This window comes from Cyprinus carpio, chromosome B5, assembly GCF_018340385.1.
Source record: "Cyprinus carpio isolate SPL01 chromosome B5, ASM1834038v1, whole genome shotgun sequence".
NCBI classification, from domain to species: Eukaryota; Metazoa; Chordata; class Actinopteri; order Cypriniformes; family Cyprinidae; genus Cyprinus; species Cyprinus carpio.
The window spans coordinates 23,222,572-23,239,857 of record NC_056601.1 but is presented as its reverse complement, the minus strand read 5'-3'; the positions used below and the strand labels follow the sequence as shown (position 1 = coordinate 23,239,857).

At 35.4% G+C, this 17,286-nt stretch overlaps 1 protein-coding gene across 2 annotated transcripts; it reads left to right on the top strand.

The window, feature by feature from the left end:
* The first annotated feature begins 365 nt into the window (after window positions 1–365).
* On the top strand, window positions 366–11,571 carry alg9 (ALG9 alpha-1,2-mannosyltransferase). 2 transcript variants are annotated; one of them, XM_042724956.1, is made up of 15 exons: window positions 366–599; window positions 1,328–1,463; window positions 2,492–2,626; window positions 3,810–3,880; window positions 3,984–4,072; window positions 4,161–4,296; window positions 5,534–5,621; window positions 5,805–5,910; window positions 6,028–6,150; window positions 6,231–6,385; window positions 8,538–8,643; window positions 8,842–8,989; window positions 9,335–9,464; window positions 9,758–9,888; window positions 10,721–11,571. In XM_042724956.1, exons 1-15 carry the CDS (start codon window positions 427–429, stop codon window positions 10,842–10,844), a joined length of 1,851 nt encoding a protein of 616 aa, XP_042580890.1. In that variant the 5' UTR covers window positions 366–426; the 3' UTR covers window positions 10,845–11,571. The 2 variants fall into 2 exon arrangements, with proteins under 2 accessions (XP_042580890.1, XP_042580889.1); XM_042724955.1 differs by having other exon boundaries at window positions 379–599; window positions 8,514–8,643.
* Window positions 11,572–17,286: the final 5,715 nt, after the last annotated feature.

The following is a 17,286-nucleotide window of genomic DNA, read 5'->3' as shown; positions in this document are numbered from 1 at the left end:
GCTTGAAATAAAATCGCCAAAAAGCATTTCTCATTTTCATTTAGTTAAACTTGACGTACTGAAATAGAAATTAATAATAAAACTATATAGATTAAAAAATACAAATTAAATAAAATTACTCGAACTGTAAAATTCAAATGAAAACGTAATATACGAAGAATAATTAAAATATCAAAACAACAACAACACAACATTAGTTTCTCAATTATACTAAAATAACACAGGCCTGTTCCTGCCATCCTCTCTCCTTGAAACAGGGGCCTGTTTCATAAAACAAGTTTACCAGATAAACCAGGCTTATTTCAGTTAGTCTGACTTATTTTTGAACCAAATCAGCTGACAATAAGGCAGACTAACTGAAATCAGCCTGGTTTATTTGGTAAACTTGTTTTAAGAAACAGAGCCCTGTCCTGCTTTCATCTAGCGATGACGTCACGCGCAGCCAGTAGAAACATGGCGACGAAGGGTCTCCGTCAGCGCAACAGACGGGGGAGCAAACAAGACGCGAACAACGTGAACAGCACACCCACCGCTGACAACCGAGCAGCAAAAGACGACAAATATGTTGAGGACAATAAGTCCAGTGACCCCCGAAACGAGTAAGTACCCATAAGCCAGTCCAGCTCGCGCGCGGTGTAATGTTGTGCTGGTGACAGCTCGCTATCGACAGGCTGTCTGGAGATGCCCATTATACAGAGAGTAAACACATGCAATGCCAATAGACTATCTAAATAACACGAATACAACGGGGAGAGACAGATATAGTCAAATGTACTGTCCAGGCGACACGAATAAGCTCGCTTCAGTGTAACATGAACGGCTTTCATTCATTAATTCATTCATTCATTCATTTCCTCACATCGCAGCTCTAACGGCGTGCAAACACCGATCCGCGCTGCAAAACATATGCTTTATATCAAGACTGTTTTAAAATATATGCCGTTTGTGGTTCATAAGCTGCATTACGTTAGTGACACTAGATAGTGGCACAATTTTTATTGCATAAGTATATTTGATGCTGTATATGTCAGTTGCACATTCGCGCATGTCCAATTTCATAATCTTCTTACATTGTAATACAGCGCATGAAGAATAAATTGACCCGCGATCAACACTGTGTTTTGTTTTTTGTTCGGTGGGAAAATCTGGAGTGTCTCATGTACATCTGTATTGGTTATGCTTGTGGATGAGTTTTAGACTGGTACTATTTTAATACTGAAATAAATGAATGTCAGCCTTGTATAACCCTGTGCTCTGTTCCCATATTGCTTATTAGTTTGCTCCCAGATAAGCACATTAGCTCCTGTCCCCCGCCTCTCCTTTACAGGTCATCCAGTAAGGCAGGGCAGGTGTGGGCTCCTGAGGGCTCCACGGCCTTCAAGTGCCTGGTTTCAGCCCGCTTCTGTGCTGCGCTGCTCAGTAACATCTCGGACTGTGATGAAACCTACAATTACTGGGAGCCAGTGAGTTAACAGTATTATTATTATTTTTTTTTTTTTTACTGGTTTACAGTTTTTTGGTAAGCTCTCGGAATACACTAATAAGGATGGCCCAGGCCTTTGGATAAAAAAAAAAAAAAAAAAAAAAAAATGATGTGACTAAGCAACTAATAAAATTTTGGTCGACAAAGCCTCTTCTGGTCGTCTAACAATCAGTCAACTAATAGCGGGCAGCACTAATATGTACACAAAATACTTTAAAAAAAATTGCAGTTACAGCTGGGTAAAAGCTATTATTAATATTAATTATTGAAATTTTTTAATAGTAGTACAATTATTGCCTGTATGCTTAGACATGTCATTATTAATAATAATTATTAATAACATAAAAAATAATTAACATACAAAAGTGTGTTTTTTTTTTTTTTTGCAGTTATTGCTGGAACCTATATAGCTTGTAACAACATGACAGCTTTTTATCCAACAACTATGACATAATGGTGCAAATCATTTATTATTTATTATGCTTAACTCATATATTACATTATATATGTATAGTATAACTTATAGCAATTATAATAAAATTATTTTTATTATAATCATATGTTTTTATTTTATTAAAATAACGTAAAATATGTTATGTATACTTTAACATGTTATAACAATTATAATAGATTTATTTAGAATTTAATAGTGTCTATAAAAATGTATTATGTTTATGGTGTAACAAGTGAAAAGCTGAACTACTGGTCTAACTGGAACAGCAGAAAGCAAATCCTTATTGTTGAGCCCTGATCTATGTCACTGTTGTATCCCATAATGCCCTGGAGTATTAATAATCCAAACCACTAGAGACTGTAAAGGTGCAGTTCAGATGCAAAAGCTTGCTTTTATATTCAATAGAATGTCTATAATCCTGAACATAACACACCATCAAAGTAAAAACCTTACGAATGGGCCATTTTGTCAATGTCAATCTTCTTTTGAAAACTACCAAATTTGTATATAAAAGAAAGGTTCATTCAACATTTTTTTCTCTTTTTGCTGGCCAGACTCACTACCTGCTGTATGGAACAGGAATGCAGACATGGGAATATTCCCCGGTCTATGCGATTCGGTCCTATGCGTATCTTTGGCTCCATGCCCTTCCTGCCTGCTTTCATGCCAAAATATTACAAACCAACAAGGTAAACTAGTCACCAACCTCAAACTGATTGTTTAGCAATTTTGATTCTGTGTTTATTAAAGCATTTGCAATATAGTAGGATATTTCTATGACCAGTGAGGTGGATACTTATCCTCACTGGAATCTGAAAAATCTGACTCTTGGAGCTGGATAAAAGCTGTGGTTCCACCAACACAACATGATGTAATAATGCGTTATAATTTACAATGATGAAAACTATGTTTGTTTGGGGTACAGTTTTGCTTTTGCTTAATCACAACTTTATCCAGGATTTCTAAAATGTAATTTTAAATGGCTCTCAGCTTTAAAATTGAGTTTTCATTAAATTTAGATCTGGCACACCCTGTTATGCAAGGTGACATTATATTCAAAGTATATATGTGACCCTGGACCTCAAAACCAGTCTTAAGTGTCAGTTTTTCGAAATTTAGATTTATACATCATCTGAAAGCTGAATAAATAAGCTTTCCATTGATGTGTGGTTTATTTGGATCGGACAATATTTGGCCGAGATACAACTATTTGAAAATCTGAAATCTGAGGGTGCAAAAAAATCTAAATACTGAGAAAATCGCCTTTGAAGTTGTCCAAATTAATTCTTTGCAATGCATATTACTAATCAGAAATTAAGTTTTGATATATTTACAGTAGGACATTTACCAAATATCTTCATGGAACATGATCTATACGTAATATTCTAATGATTTTTGGCATAAAAGAACAATCGATAATTTGGACCCATACAATGTTTTTTTAGCTATTGCTAAAAATATACCCCAGTGACTTAAGACTGGTTTTGTTGTCCAGGGTCTCATGTTATCAATTGATGCATTCCATGGGAACTGGTGCTGCTAGTGCCATGCTGAACAAAATAAGATGAATGTTCCTTTTAGATGTACTGCAGGGTTATTCAAATCTTACCCTCAAGGGCCAGTGCACTGCAGAGTTTAGCTCCAACCCTGATCAAACACACCTGAGCATGCTAATCAGTGTCTTCAGTATCATTAGAAAATCACAGGTAGGTGAGTTTGATCAGGGTTGGAGCTAAATTCTGCAGTGCACTGGCCCTCGAGGGTAAGATTTGAATAACCCTGATGTACTGTATATAGGCCATTCATTATAGTCCTGCTTAGACATGTACAAATTGACTAATATGTTTTTTGGATTCTTTTGTTCCCATTCAGGTCCTTGTGTTTTATTTCCTGCGCTGCATGCTAGCTTTTACCTGCTGTGTGTGTGAGCTCTACTTCTACAAGTACGTGCTACTACGTATTGCACCTTACATCAGCATTGTGCTAAAATAGGTCACTCTTACAATGAGTGTGGTTTAAAGATCTAATCTCACGGATTTGACACAGGGCTGTATGTAAAAAGTTTGGCCTGCATGTGGGCCGGCTTCTGCTGGCGTTCCTAGTCTTGAGTGCAGGGATGTTCTGCTCCTCTGCAGGTGAGTCAGATCTGGTTGGTTTCCAGTTTTCTTTTTTGACATTATTTTGTGAATGCTCTGCAGGTTAATGTGTTTGTGTTATGTGCAGCTTTCCTCCCCAGTACGTTTTGTATGTACAGTACAGTGGTGGCTATGACTGGCTGGTTCCAGGGGCGCCCAAGTCTGGCTGTGCTGGGTATTGCAGCAGGGGCCATAGTGGGCTGGCCCTTTAGTGCCCTGCTGGGGTAAGAAATAATCTATATTTTATATGTAGAGTGACAAAAGGGTCCAAAATATTTTCTACCACAAATAAATAATTTCCTTTCAATAAATATTCCTCATCTGATATGAACTGGTATTGCTGTATTTATATTAAAAGGCATATTTTATTCCTTATGAGAATAAGTATTTGGTTAATTTGTATTTTAAGAAGTATTTCCTTTTTTTTTTACCCTAACATTTTTGTTTTGGGGGGTTTAATCCATTTAATCTAATATTTCTCTTCATTTTATTTGCTCACGAGTGGTTGATAAATCTGAGTCAACATTTTAAAATAAATATTTTTTTATAAATAATATTTTAACATCAATTGATACTTACTACCTAAGATTTTTATTTTTATTTTTTTACAATTTTACATATTTACAATGTTACATAAAATGCTGTTTAAAATAAGTGTTGTTCTTCTGAACTTATTTCTTCATAATAAAAAAAAACATTTCCGGAAAAATATTAAGCAGCACATAATAATTAACCATGTTACTTGGGTATCAAATCAGCATATTAGAATGATTTCTGAAGGATCATGTGACACTGAAGACTGGAGTAATTCAGCCTTGCTTCACAGGAATAAATTACATTAAAAAATAAATTAAAATAGAAACCATATTTTAAATTATAATAATATTTCACAATATTATTGTATTTACTGAATAAATAATTGCAGCCTTGTTGAGCATAATAATTTTTTCAAAAGCATTAAAAAAGTTACCAACCTCAAACTTTTGGTGCATGCTTCCTTTTACCATTTCATTTAATGTAACTTTTAAATCTGCAATTTTTATAATAGGACTTAATCAGTTACCTATTCAAATATGGGGCTTTGTGGTTTTTCCGCTGATCAGAATTGTGAGCATTTGCACGTTCAGCGGGTAGATGACCCAGGTTTGACTGCGACCAGGGTCATGTCCTCATCCCACTTATTCTTTCCCACCACTGCTGTCCTGTCTACTCTATACTTCCCACAAATAAAAAGCAAAAAGCCCCAAAAATAATAATAAAAAAGTGAGTGTAAGACTGTAGGTCTTGCAGTTTAATCCACAAATTATACTGTAGTTCCTTTATAAATAAATATGGCTAGTTACTATGTTTCATTTACTCAACAAATTCAATATTTACTTGGATTTGGTGAAAAGCCAATAGAAATAATCCTGATCAGCCAACTAGGTGAATTTAAGCTTTGTTTACTGATTGTTGTTGCAGCATACCCATTGCCTTTGACCTGCTGTTTCTGAAGAAGAAGTGGAAGAGTTTTATCACGTGGACTCTGGTGGCGTTGCTCCTCTTTCTGGTTGGGAAACTCATTGATTTCTTTGTCTATCTTAGGTTGCTGAATTGTTTTTCTGTCTTTTTTTTATCTGACTTGAGACACTGAGATTCCATCAATAACAATATGGAATTTTAAAATAAAAAAATATCCAAGATTGGTGTATTGTACTGATATGATAACACTTATCGTTACATGTTTCTGTAGGTCCCTGTTGTTGTAGTAGACAGCTACTACTATGGCAAGCTGGTGATTGCTCCTCTGAATATAATACTATACAACGTGTTCACTCCTCATGGGCCAGATCTTTATGGTAAACTTCAAATCATTTGTATATACATTTAGAAAATAATATTGACTCGTATCAAAAAAAACTAAAATTGTTAACAGTAAAGTACTTTTTCATTACAATGTTTTTTCTTTCTTAAAGGCACAGAGCCCTGGCATTACTACTTTGTGAATGGTTTCCTTAATTTCAACATTGTATTTGTGTTGGCCCTCTTTTCTCTTCCTCTCACGGCACTTATGGAGGCACTGCTGCAAAGATTCAATGGTAAGAAGGATTTATCTTTGACTTGTTTTGTGATATGCATGTAACGTTCTGAACAGTCTGTTATTCTGTATAAATTGCAGTTCAGAACCTCGGCCGGCCGTACTGGTTAACCCTGTCTCCTATGTACCTGTGGATGCTGGTGTTCTTCACTCGTCCACATAAAGAGGAGCGCTTTCTGTTTCCCATCTACCCTCTCATCTGTCTGTGTGGGGCGGTGGCTCTCTCATCACTGCAGGTTAGGAACAGTAGACTGAATTTTTTGCTGATTGTGATACAGTGGTACTGAATGATAAACGTATTTATTTACCATGATATTTCTTTACTCTGGCGTTCAAAATTTTGTTGTTTTTTGTTTTGTTTTTGAAAGAATTCTCTTATGTTCACCAAGGCTGCATTTATTTAAACAAACATACAGTAAAAACAGTAAATTTGGGAAATTGTATCATTTATATTAGCTTAATATACGTACATATACAGTGATGCACATTTTTTTTCAAAATTCTTTAAGAAGTTCAAAAGAACATTTATTTGAAAAAAAAAATGAAACATTAAAATGAAATTTGTATCAATAGGAATTGTAACAAATGTCTTTAGTCGCTTTTGATCAATTTAATGGATCCTTGCTGAATAAAAGTATTCATATATTTAAAATCAAGTCTTGCTGATTTCAAACTTTTGAATGGTAGTGTTTACATGGAACTTTTCAAAACAAAACTTTAGTATTCAGTGCCATATGAGACAAAACTACATAATGTCACATTTTATTATTGGGTGTTTCAACACATAAATGTTTTACCAGCTAAGAAGATCAGCACTTGCAGGGTTTCACCCCCTAATCTGATGTGAGCATAAGTATTGGAACAGTTGCTTCACATTTCTTTCTCAAAGTTATCAGCTGTGTCCTGTTGCATTAATTATTCGATATTAAAAGCAGGGAATGTGTCGTATCAGTTATATCCATTGTTTCTGTATTCTGAGACTTGCATTTGATGATGACACACACAAACCATGATGAAGGCGAGGGAGCCGACTCTGAGAAAAATGCTTAAAGAAAAGAGGAAGTCAATCAGAGCTATAGCAAAAACAAAGGACATGGAGAAATCAAGAGTTTGGAGACCACCGGAGACATCAGCAACCAAGAACAACCTGATCGGCTGAGAAAAACAACAGAGGTTGATGACAGACAAATCATAAAAGCTGTGAAAATGAACCCTAAAATATGTGTCTGTAAAATCAATTACAAGCTCCAGAAAGCTGGGGTGATGGTCTCACAATCTACTGTCCGCAGGAGACTTCGACACAGAATTACAGAGGCTACAGCAGGATGCAAACCTCTGACAAGCACCAAAAACAGAAAGGCAAGATTAGAGTTTTCAAAATTCAGTAGAGTTTTGGAACAGAGATTTTTGGACAGATGAGACAAAGATGATGGGAATGGGAAAGTGATGGGAAAGCAAAAGTGTGGAGAAAATAGGGAACTGCAAATGATCCTAAGGCATACAGCCTCGTCTGAAAAGCATGGTGGACATGTTGTCATGGCATGGGCATGCATGGCTGTGTCTTAATTTTAATGATGACTTAATGTATGATGGCAGTAGCAGAATGAATTTGGAAGGGTACAAAACCATCTTGGCTACCAATATTCAAGAAAATGCCACCAGATTCACTGGGAAGCACTTCATATTGCATCAGGACAAATAGCCAAAACACCCTGCCAGTTCAGTCAAGGAGTTTATCAGGGCAAAAAAAAGTAAAGTCTTAGATTGCCCAAATCAATCTCCAGATTTAAATCTGACTGAACATTAATATCACCAGCTGAAGAGAAGACTAAAGGCAGAAACTACCCCAAACAAGCAACAGTTGGAATTGGCTTCATTAAAGGCTGGGAAAAGCTTATTAATAGATAAGACTGAGAGTCTGGTGATGTCTATGGGTTGCAGACTCACTGCTCTGATTGCATGCAAGGGATCTGCAACTAAATAATAGCTTTTAATCTTTTACATCTGCCTTAAGTTCATCTGTCCCATTACTTATGCTCACATCAAATAGTGGGATGACCTCTAAAAGTGCTGTCCTTTTTATTTGTTAAAATGTGTAGAAACGGCTAATAATAAAATGACATTCTGTAGTTTTGTCTCATATTCATCTTTTAATCATATTTGCATATTTACCTTGACTCCACAGCAATCAAAGCAGTTTTGTCTTTACTATTCCAATACTTATGGAGGGCACTGTATGTCCAAACTGGCATATTTCCTCAGCGTTGTGCAAATTAGTTTGCTGTTAAACCTGTGTAAAATATGAATGTGATACTTTAATTCATTTCCCATTTGAAACTGTTTTCTGTCTGTTTATCCATGTAGAAATGCTATCACTTCATATTCCAGCGCTACCGTCTTGAGCACTACACCATCTCCTCCAACTGGCTGGCTCTCGGCTCCGTGCTGCTGTTTGGAGTGCTCTCGCTGTCCCGATCTGTGGCCCTCTTCAGAGGTAAGGATGTTGAGAGAGAGAGAGAGGGACCAAGAAATTTTGGCCAGTTCTGCTGAAATTTGCCCTCACAGTAGAGTTATCTAACTAGGCCGATGAAGTTGGTGATAAACAGAATGATAAGAATCATATTCTTTACCTTGTGCAGTAAAGTACTGCTTTTGTGATGTCTCTCTCACATGGGGTTGCTGTGTGTTTTAGGCTATCATGCTCCGCTGGATTTGTATCCAGAATTTCATCGCATTGCTAAAGATCCTACAATCCACACAGTTCCAGAGGGAAGACTGGTCAATGTTTGTGTGGGGAAAGAGTGGTACCGCTTCCCTAGCAGCTTTCTGCTGCCCAACAAGTGAGTTTGAATTCTAATTAAATTCTCAAAACTGCACATAAATATAAACTACCATTCAAAGAGTTTTATTCCGCAAGAATATTCAGGCTGGAATTTCAGCTTTGCCATCACTGGAATAAATGACATTTAAAATATAATAAAATATAAAACATTTTAAATTGTAATAATATTTCACAATATTACAGTTTTGGCTGTGTTTGATCAAATGAATGCAGCTGTAGTATAAGATAAGAAACTATTTTCAAAAACGTTAAAAAAAACAATTCTTACAACCTTCTAACTTTTGAACGGTACTATAGATCTATAATATGTATTAACTGTTAACTGTGTCATCTTGTTTTGCAGCTGGCACTTACAGTTCATCCAGTCAGAGTTCAGGGGTCAGTTACCTAAGCCATATGGCATGGGTCCTGATGCCACCTGGATAATCCCATCAGACATGAATGATCAGAATCTTGAGGAGCCGTCACGATACGTGAGCGGTCCACTACCTCAATTTAGCATTTGACTCTTTGCAAGTTTATAAACCCTGATAACTGAGCTGAATGTGTGAAAGGACACTCTGTTTTTTGAATGACATTTTACTTTGGAAAATCAGCTATGGAGATCTTTAACACCCCTTTTATTTTTATTTTTTTTAACTCTACACCAGTACAAAGAAATATATCTAGTGTTACTTATCTAAAATCTTGACATATGTCTGCATATGTCATTGTGGCAGCTGTATGTGAAGTACTTGTGTAATTTTCCATGTTGTCTGGCTCTCAGGTAGAACTGAAGCATTGTCATTACCTGGTGGATCTGGCAACAGAAACAGAAGCCCCTCGTGAACCACGATACGCCACCAACAAAGAGGAGTGGAGCATTATTGCTGAAAAGCCTTTTCTAGACACTACCAGGCAAGTCTTTATGTGTGGAGTATGGACATTTTTGAAAAACGCGTGGAAATTTGTTAATTTACAAGGGTATGGAGTCAATATAATATCACATATATACGCAAAAAAATAAAGTTTTGCAAAAGAAAATAAAGTTTTGCAAACAAAAATTAAAGTATTGAGGAAAATAATTTTGCTTTTTGAAAAATGAAGCGCACAGGAAAAACTGCAGTGCAAGCTCAAACTAGACTGACACGCAAAATAAAAATCAGTGTTGCAAATAAAATTGTAGATATGACCATGGAAAATATGTATTGCAAAATCATTGCTTTCGCGCGCGGTATCATTTATGTTTTGCAATTCTTTATTTTTGTTTGCAAAAAGCAAAATTATTTTCCTCAATACTTTAATTTTTGTTTGCAAAACTTTATTTTCCTTTGCAAAACTTTATTTTTTTGCGTATATATGTGATATTATATTGACTCCTTACAAGGGATTTTTGTGGGTAATCCATGCAGAGTGATGAATACTACTATAAAGAATCATTGAAAATTGTAGGGCCCACTAGAGGGCCCCCTTGTTCTTTTAGATATACGTGTGTTCTTATGACATCATTGTCAAGTGCTCAACATAAATTGTTGTGACACTGGATGTCTGATCATCCTAAGAGAGATTATCCTTGACCTAATTAATCAGTAATTATCTCTGGGTGTCATTATTCAGTTCACCATGATGAAATAAATGTAGAATAAATGTATTTTTTTTAAGGATTTTGTACAATGTCTTGTGCATATTACGTTATTTTTCACTGTTCATGACCCTGGTGCTGTTCCCTTTTTGTGTCTCTCCCACACAGGTCCTCCAGATTGCTCAGGGCCTTTTTTATCCCATTTCTGTCTGAGCAGTACACCACCTACAGCAGATATGTCATCCTCAAACCGAGACGACCCAAGCACGCCCGGAAAAGAGTGCAAGGCTGACCTGCCGTTCCTGCTATTTTTCCTTCATCACAGTCAAAAAGCTCCTGCAGTGCTTCATCATTTGGTCCCAAGGTGTTCCTCCTAAACTCTTTTTGTGCACACACATGTGTGATTGTGTTTGTGTGCGAGTGAATGAATGAATATGCCAGAGTTTGTTTGACCATCTTGGCTATCAAGCCATGCAGTATCGGCTTGTTTGTAGACTTCAGTGTTGCTGCCCATCCTGGACAGTCCCAGCACAGAGCATGGATGCCTTACCCATCTTTCCTGATCATCTCCTCTTCATTCCATGTTCCTTTATTCCTGCTTGGGCTTCTCTGCATCTTTCTGAAGCGTTTCAGAAGATTTCTGTTTAGACGACCCTTGAAGGACTGCAGGTCCCTCGTTTGTTATGACCTCATCCTTGATCTGGGACAATGAACTGTACATGAACTGAACATGAGTGCAGACCCAAACCAGATCTCATGTGTCATCATCTATCCATCCATCCATCCTTCCAGAGCTGAACTTCTGTTCATTTGTCTTGCCAGCCTCAGCATCTCGGGATGAAAGTTGCACCAAAAACTCTCTCGGTGTTCTCCTTTTCGGTCATCGGTAAATGTGGACATTGACTGTGAGGTCAGACTGCAGACCAGGACTATTGAGTTTTACATTCCAAATCATGTTTGTCATCTTAATCATATCAGTGTTAACTGTGATTGAGTCAAATAAAAGAAGGCTGTCTTAATGTGTGGCTGTGCCATCTCAGAGAAATCATCTCGGAAAGCTGAGAAGCATCAAGGAATTGTTATTTCTGAGTCTAAAACAGTCATTGAAATATGTAAAATCTTAAATCAGTGAATTTTTCCTGCTCAGCTCTGCTCCAATAAATAAATAAATAAATTAATTAATTAATTAATTAATTAATTAATAAAATGTAAAACATTAATAAAAAAAATCTAAAAGTTATCATATTTCTGTTATTTCTATTTAATATAAAAAGTTTTATCCTACTGTAGTTCTGCTGTTCTTAAAACTACAAATATCTATTTTATTTAAAACTAGACCAAATCTAAAAATTATCACACATTTCTATTTAATATCAAACATGTAAACATTTTTCCCTAGATTTGCTCTGCTGTAAAAAAAAAATCTTTTTACTTAGATATTTTCTAAAATATCACATATTTATATAGCATTTAAAATATGTAAATGTTTTTCATACTTCTGCTCTGTTCTAAAAAAGTAAATATTTTATTATTATTAGTAGTAGTATTACTGTAAAAACACAATAAAAAATCATATTTTTATAAAATGTTTTCCTAGTCCTGCGCTAAAAATTTAATGAAAAAATCACAAATTAAATAATAAAAATAAAACATTAAATACGTAAATATGTAATGTGTCCTAGTTTTGCTATACTGTAAAAATACAAATATTTATTTTACTTGAAAAATGATAAAATATTTAATAGTAATACTTAATAGTAAATATGTATGTGTGTGTGTGTGTGTGTGTGTATATATATATATATATATATATATATATATATATATATATATATATATATATATATATATATATAAAGTAAAAAAAATTCAGAAAAAAAGATTCTGTAACAAAGTATTAATTAAAAGCTTCTTGATGTACAACTGGAAATCCACCACCACAGTCTCTTTCCAAAGGTCATGTAATGAAAATTCTTTGGTCAATAAATATGAAAACCCAGAGTTTTTACGTCAGATTTGCTCGCGCAACTGTAACAGTGGGTAAAGGGACTAAGATCAGCATTAACTAACAACTTTCTAGTGTCAAGTGACATTTTAAATTTGCATAACTAAGCTTTCTTAGAAACCACAAATAAAAGAGATGTCTGCTTTTTCATGATGTTTTTGAGTTAAGTGCTGCAGCTCTGGTCCATAGAGGCTCAGAATTATCACTGAACAGCATCACCCAAAAACAGGCATCATTTCCCCTGTGTGTCATTGTTGATTCTGTAAGATAGAAAATAGGTACGCTGTGGTGGATAGATTGTGGGTGTATTTAAACATGCTGAGGGCAATGAATGTGTGGCTCGTGGGATTATTAAGCTGTCTACAGTGACGACACGTTAAGCCCCACAACACTACAGGAAACTCTGATCCTTTTTAAATCCTTCCATTGACGCTATACACTATGACGCAGAAACCCTCTGAAACATAGATGAGACATAGTTTTCCAGACACCGTTCTATGCTTCATACTTTAAAAGTGATTTACAGCTAAGTAGAACAACGATCCAGAACTTCAGATGTTTACAAATTGACTGTGCTTTAAGAAAGCTGAAAAATTTTGATGCCATTATACTAATCACTGCATAAAAGTCCAACATTTTTGGGGTGTAAAAAGTCTGTTTAGATGTATTGGTTTGACAATGTTTGTAACATTGAAGATGACAATTAAAATAATATACAAGGTTCCGACATTCATAGAAAACTGTAAATAACAGAGATTTTTTGTGATTGTGAAATGACTGATTAAATTCTTAAATGAATAGTTCACCCAAAAAAAGAAAACTTGCTGTTAATTTACTCACCCCCAGGACATTCAAGGTATAGATGAGTTTGCTTCTTTCATCACAACAGATTTGTAGAAATTTAGCATTACTAGCTCAGCAGTGGATCCTCTGCAGTGAATGGGTGCCATCAGAATGAGAGTTCAAACAGCTGATAAAAACACAAGCAATCAAATTATCCACAAGTAATCCACACAACTCCAGTCCATCAATTAATATCTTAAGATATAAAAAGCTGTGTATTTGTTAAGAAATAAATCCACATTATGACATTTTAACCATTGCTTCTTCTGGCTAAATTATGAGTCCTCTATAACATTGCTTTCTTTAGTGAAAAAGCCATTTTGTCTGAATCAAGAGAGAAATATGCACAGATCAAGCACCGTTTACAAGAAGTAAATGTGAGTTGTGAGAGAACAACTGGATGAAATGTATCACTGCATGGAGGTAGCATTATAATGGGTTATAGCCAGAAGCTTAAACAGTTTAAAGTTAAAAACAGGCTCTCATCCTGACGGCACCCATTCACTGCAGGATCCATTGGTGAGCAAGAGATGTAATGCTAAATTACTCCAAATTTGTTCTAATGAAGAAACAAAATAGAACTTATAAAATATATATATAACTGAGTCAAATATTAAATTAATATTACCATTTCATATTTTGGATGGTAGTTAGCACATCATTTCTTTTTTTTTAAATGCAGTACATGTATGAAGCTTGTTTGATGGTTATTAGTCAGGACACAAAACTGGATCAGTCTGGCATTCAAATCTTGTCTGTTCCATTCTTTACATGTCAAGTGCACATTTAGTTGAGTGATCCACCATCTACAAAGCCTCAGATATGATGAAAGCAGGTAAGTGTATTGTCCTGACCATTTGCTTCTCCATCCTGGCAGGATCAGCCACCTGGCGCTGTCTGTCAAAACCAGGAATTACTTGGCCTTTTAAAACTGTAAGCCTGTTTTTATGCTGTGTGTTGTTTGTGGCATGGCCCTTGGTCATAAACATGCTATTTTGTGAAGCAGCTTCCTGCTACAGAGCGTTGCCTGAAAATGTTTCCTGTATCCAGGGCACCAGATTGATGCCATTTAATGCTGATACTGATTTCCCACTTTAATTCAAACCTGCACAACAACAAAAGAAACTACAAGCTTGATCTCAAGTCACCTTAACAGGGTGAGCTGGATCAATGCAATCGTTGTTTATGTGAAGATGAATACCATCTTTTTTAAAATGCAAACTAACAAAAGCAGGCCTAGTATGAATAATGGATATCAGTGTGTTTTAATTGAACATGAATTAGCAATTGAATGCAGAACAGATGGTACAGACACAAGCCCATTTAATCATACAAGACATTTTCTGTGCATATTAAATAACGTTTTTCTCAGTTCTCATGACCCTATTTCTTCCAAAATGGGTTTGATTCTTTTTTTTTTCTTGTGTTATTGTTTATACATCTGTTTATGGGAATCAAGTTTTCAAATTATGCATGTAAGGATTGTAGTGCACATTAAGAAAAGACAATGGTATATCATTATAGTTTTTGTTAATAATTTGAGTTCGATTTTCTTTTTATATTTTTAGTTTTCATTTTAGTTTATTTCAGAGATAAGGTGTTGAAAATAACCTTCAATAAAACTGAAAAGCTTTTAGTCTTTTGTCTTAAAATATATTAGATGACTATGTATGCAACAGTTTTAAATTATTAAATGTATTATTTTAGTATCATTGATATATCATTATAGTTTTTGTTAATATTTTGAGTTAGATTTTATTTTATATTTTTAATTTTCATTTTAATTGAATTCAAAGTTTTAGTAATTTTGCTGTATTTTATTTTATTTATTTTTTTATTATTACATTTCATATGTCCATATGGTTTTTGGCAAGTTTTAATTTGTTATTTATTATTAATAATAATAACACCGATGAGAAAACAAATAGATTAAAAGTCATTCTGGTTGATTCATAACACTGGAAATGAAAGGTCAAGTTGGGTGCAGTGCATTATGGGATGCAATATTTCTTACAGTGTGCTGTTCTGGTTGCATACTGGATGTTTTAGCAAATGTCACTTAAGTATTGTTACAAACACTGATTGATAGTAACTTTTAAATAAAAGTATTAATCTCATTAATTATCATGTGAAGCTTGAAGCTAGTTATATCTATAATTTAGTTATAGTTATACTTATATATGATTATATTCCATGATGTATTTTATCAAAATAAAAAGTTCATAAGAAAATGTTTAATTCTCTAAAAGGTTTTATACAATTTATATCAGGAATTTATATAGTGGGTAAGCAAGCTATATAATGCCAGAGAGTAAAGTAATGCCACAACTGTGGGGAAGTCGTGGCCTAATGGTTAGAGAGTTTAACTCCTAATCCTAAGGTTGTGGGTTCGAGTCTCGGGCCGGCAATACCACGACTGAGGTGCCCTTGAGCAAGGCACCGAACCCTCAATTGCTCCCCGGGCGCCGCAGCATAAATGGCTGCCCACTGCTCCGGGTGTGTGTTCATGGTGTGTGTGTGTGTTTACTGCTGTGTGTGTGCACTTTGGATGGGTTAAATGCAGAGCACAAATTCTGAGTATGGGTCACCATACTTGGCTGTATATCACGTCACTTTCACTTTCATCAGTGTTCAGATAATCTTTTCTCCTGACAAAATCATTGTAATGGCAATATTTCCATCTGCTGAATGTAAGCTTTTCATATTCCAAATGCCTGTTTCTACTGGTGACTTCATGTGCCTGTGCAATTTGTGAAAATTATGAAAATAAATCTAGGAATTATTGGATTGTTGGACTTTAAATCAGTAGGGGTTGAGACATCGGAAGTAACTTAGTAACTAGCTGTTTTATGGATGCTGTAATATTATTACTGAAATTTTATTAGTAATTAGTTACACTACTATTTACTGCAAAAAGTAATATTATTACTAGGGTTGGGAATCAAAAATCAATTCCGATTCCAGAATTGGATACAGCTGCAGTCCGTAAATTTTGGCTCTTCGTCACCATCTCTTTTTGAAAACCTGCAATTGCAGCTGTTTGCAGAATTAACTTCCATGCGTGGGTTGTGCACCAGTGTTGTGCCCATTTTTGACTCCCTGCCAAATTATTACCCCCTTGTTCAAATTGCCACCTGATTGCCTAATCCTAAACCCACCCCTAATCCTAACCCCTCCCTCACACCTACTCCTAAACCTACCAATACTAGGGGGGTAATAATCTGGCAGTGGGTCAGAATTGGGCACAACACTGGCATGGCTCCAGCGCGGATGAATCTAATGTTTTGAGGAGTATGTGTGGCAGACACTCACTGCAGGTGTGGATATTTACTGTACTTCGCACTCACCGATTCTAGCATACGTCTTGGAATATATGACCAAAATAAAAATTTTCACCGTATATTGTCATCTGAACAAGTAAGTAACAAGTCTGCCATGTTTGTTCTGACCAAGTGAGGAAAAAAGCATTACGATAAATCACGCTACCAATGGGGATTTAATCAAAAGATTGGTTAGCTCATATCACATCAAACCATGCAAATTATTATCATTGTTATACTTTATTCGCAAATTATTAATGTTTACACCACTATCTTTTTTGGGAATGAGGAATTAGTGGCTGTAAAAGCCTGACTCGCTGTTCACTGTAGGTACTATTTCTATAGCAGCTTTTGCAAGCAGTGTTTGCACTTCGTGTTGGAGAATGTGTTCGTTATCCTAAACCAAAGTGTGAATAATACCTCCGAAACAAGGTGGCCTGCGAGCAAACTGAAGCGAGTAGCCATGTTAAATTGTTTTTAGAACCCAGCTTGACATGCCTGTTATGGCTGCCCAGGCCTTGAACTGGGACGTAAGTGGATCTAATTTTGTGAATGAAAGTTTGCCG

What these genes read in the sequence shown, in the direction of transcription:
- alg9 (XM_042724955.1), top strand. Translation starts at nt 427, where the DNA reads ATGACGTCACGCGCAGCCAGTAGAAACATGGCGACGAAGGGTCTCCGT. An exon ending in ATCTGTGGCCCTCTTCAGAG is followed by an intron (nt 8,644 to 8,841) that starts GTAAGGATGTTG and finishes TGTGTGTTTTAG; the next exon opens with GCTATCATGCTCCGCTGGAT. An exon ending in CCTTTTCTAGACACTACCAG is followed by an intron (nt 9,889 to 10,720) that starts GCAAGTCTTTAT and finishes TCTCCCACACAG; the next exon opens with GTCCTCCAGATTGCTCAGGG.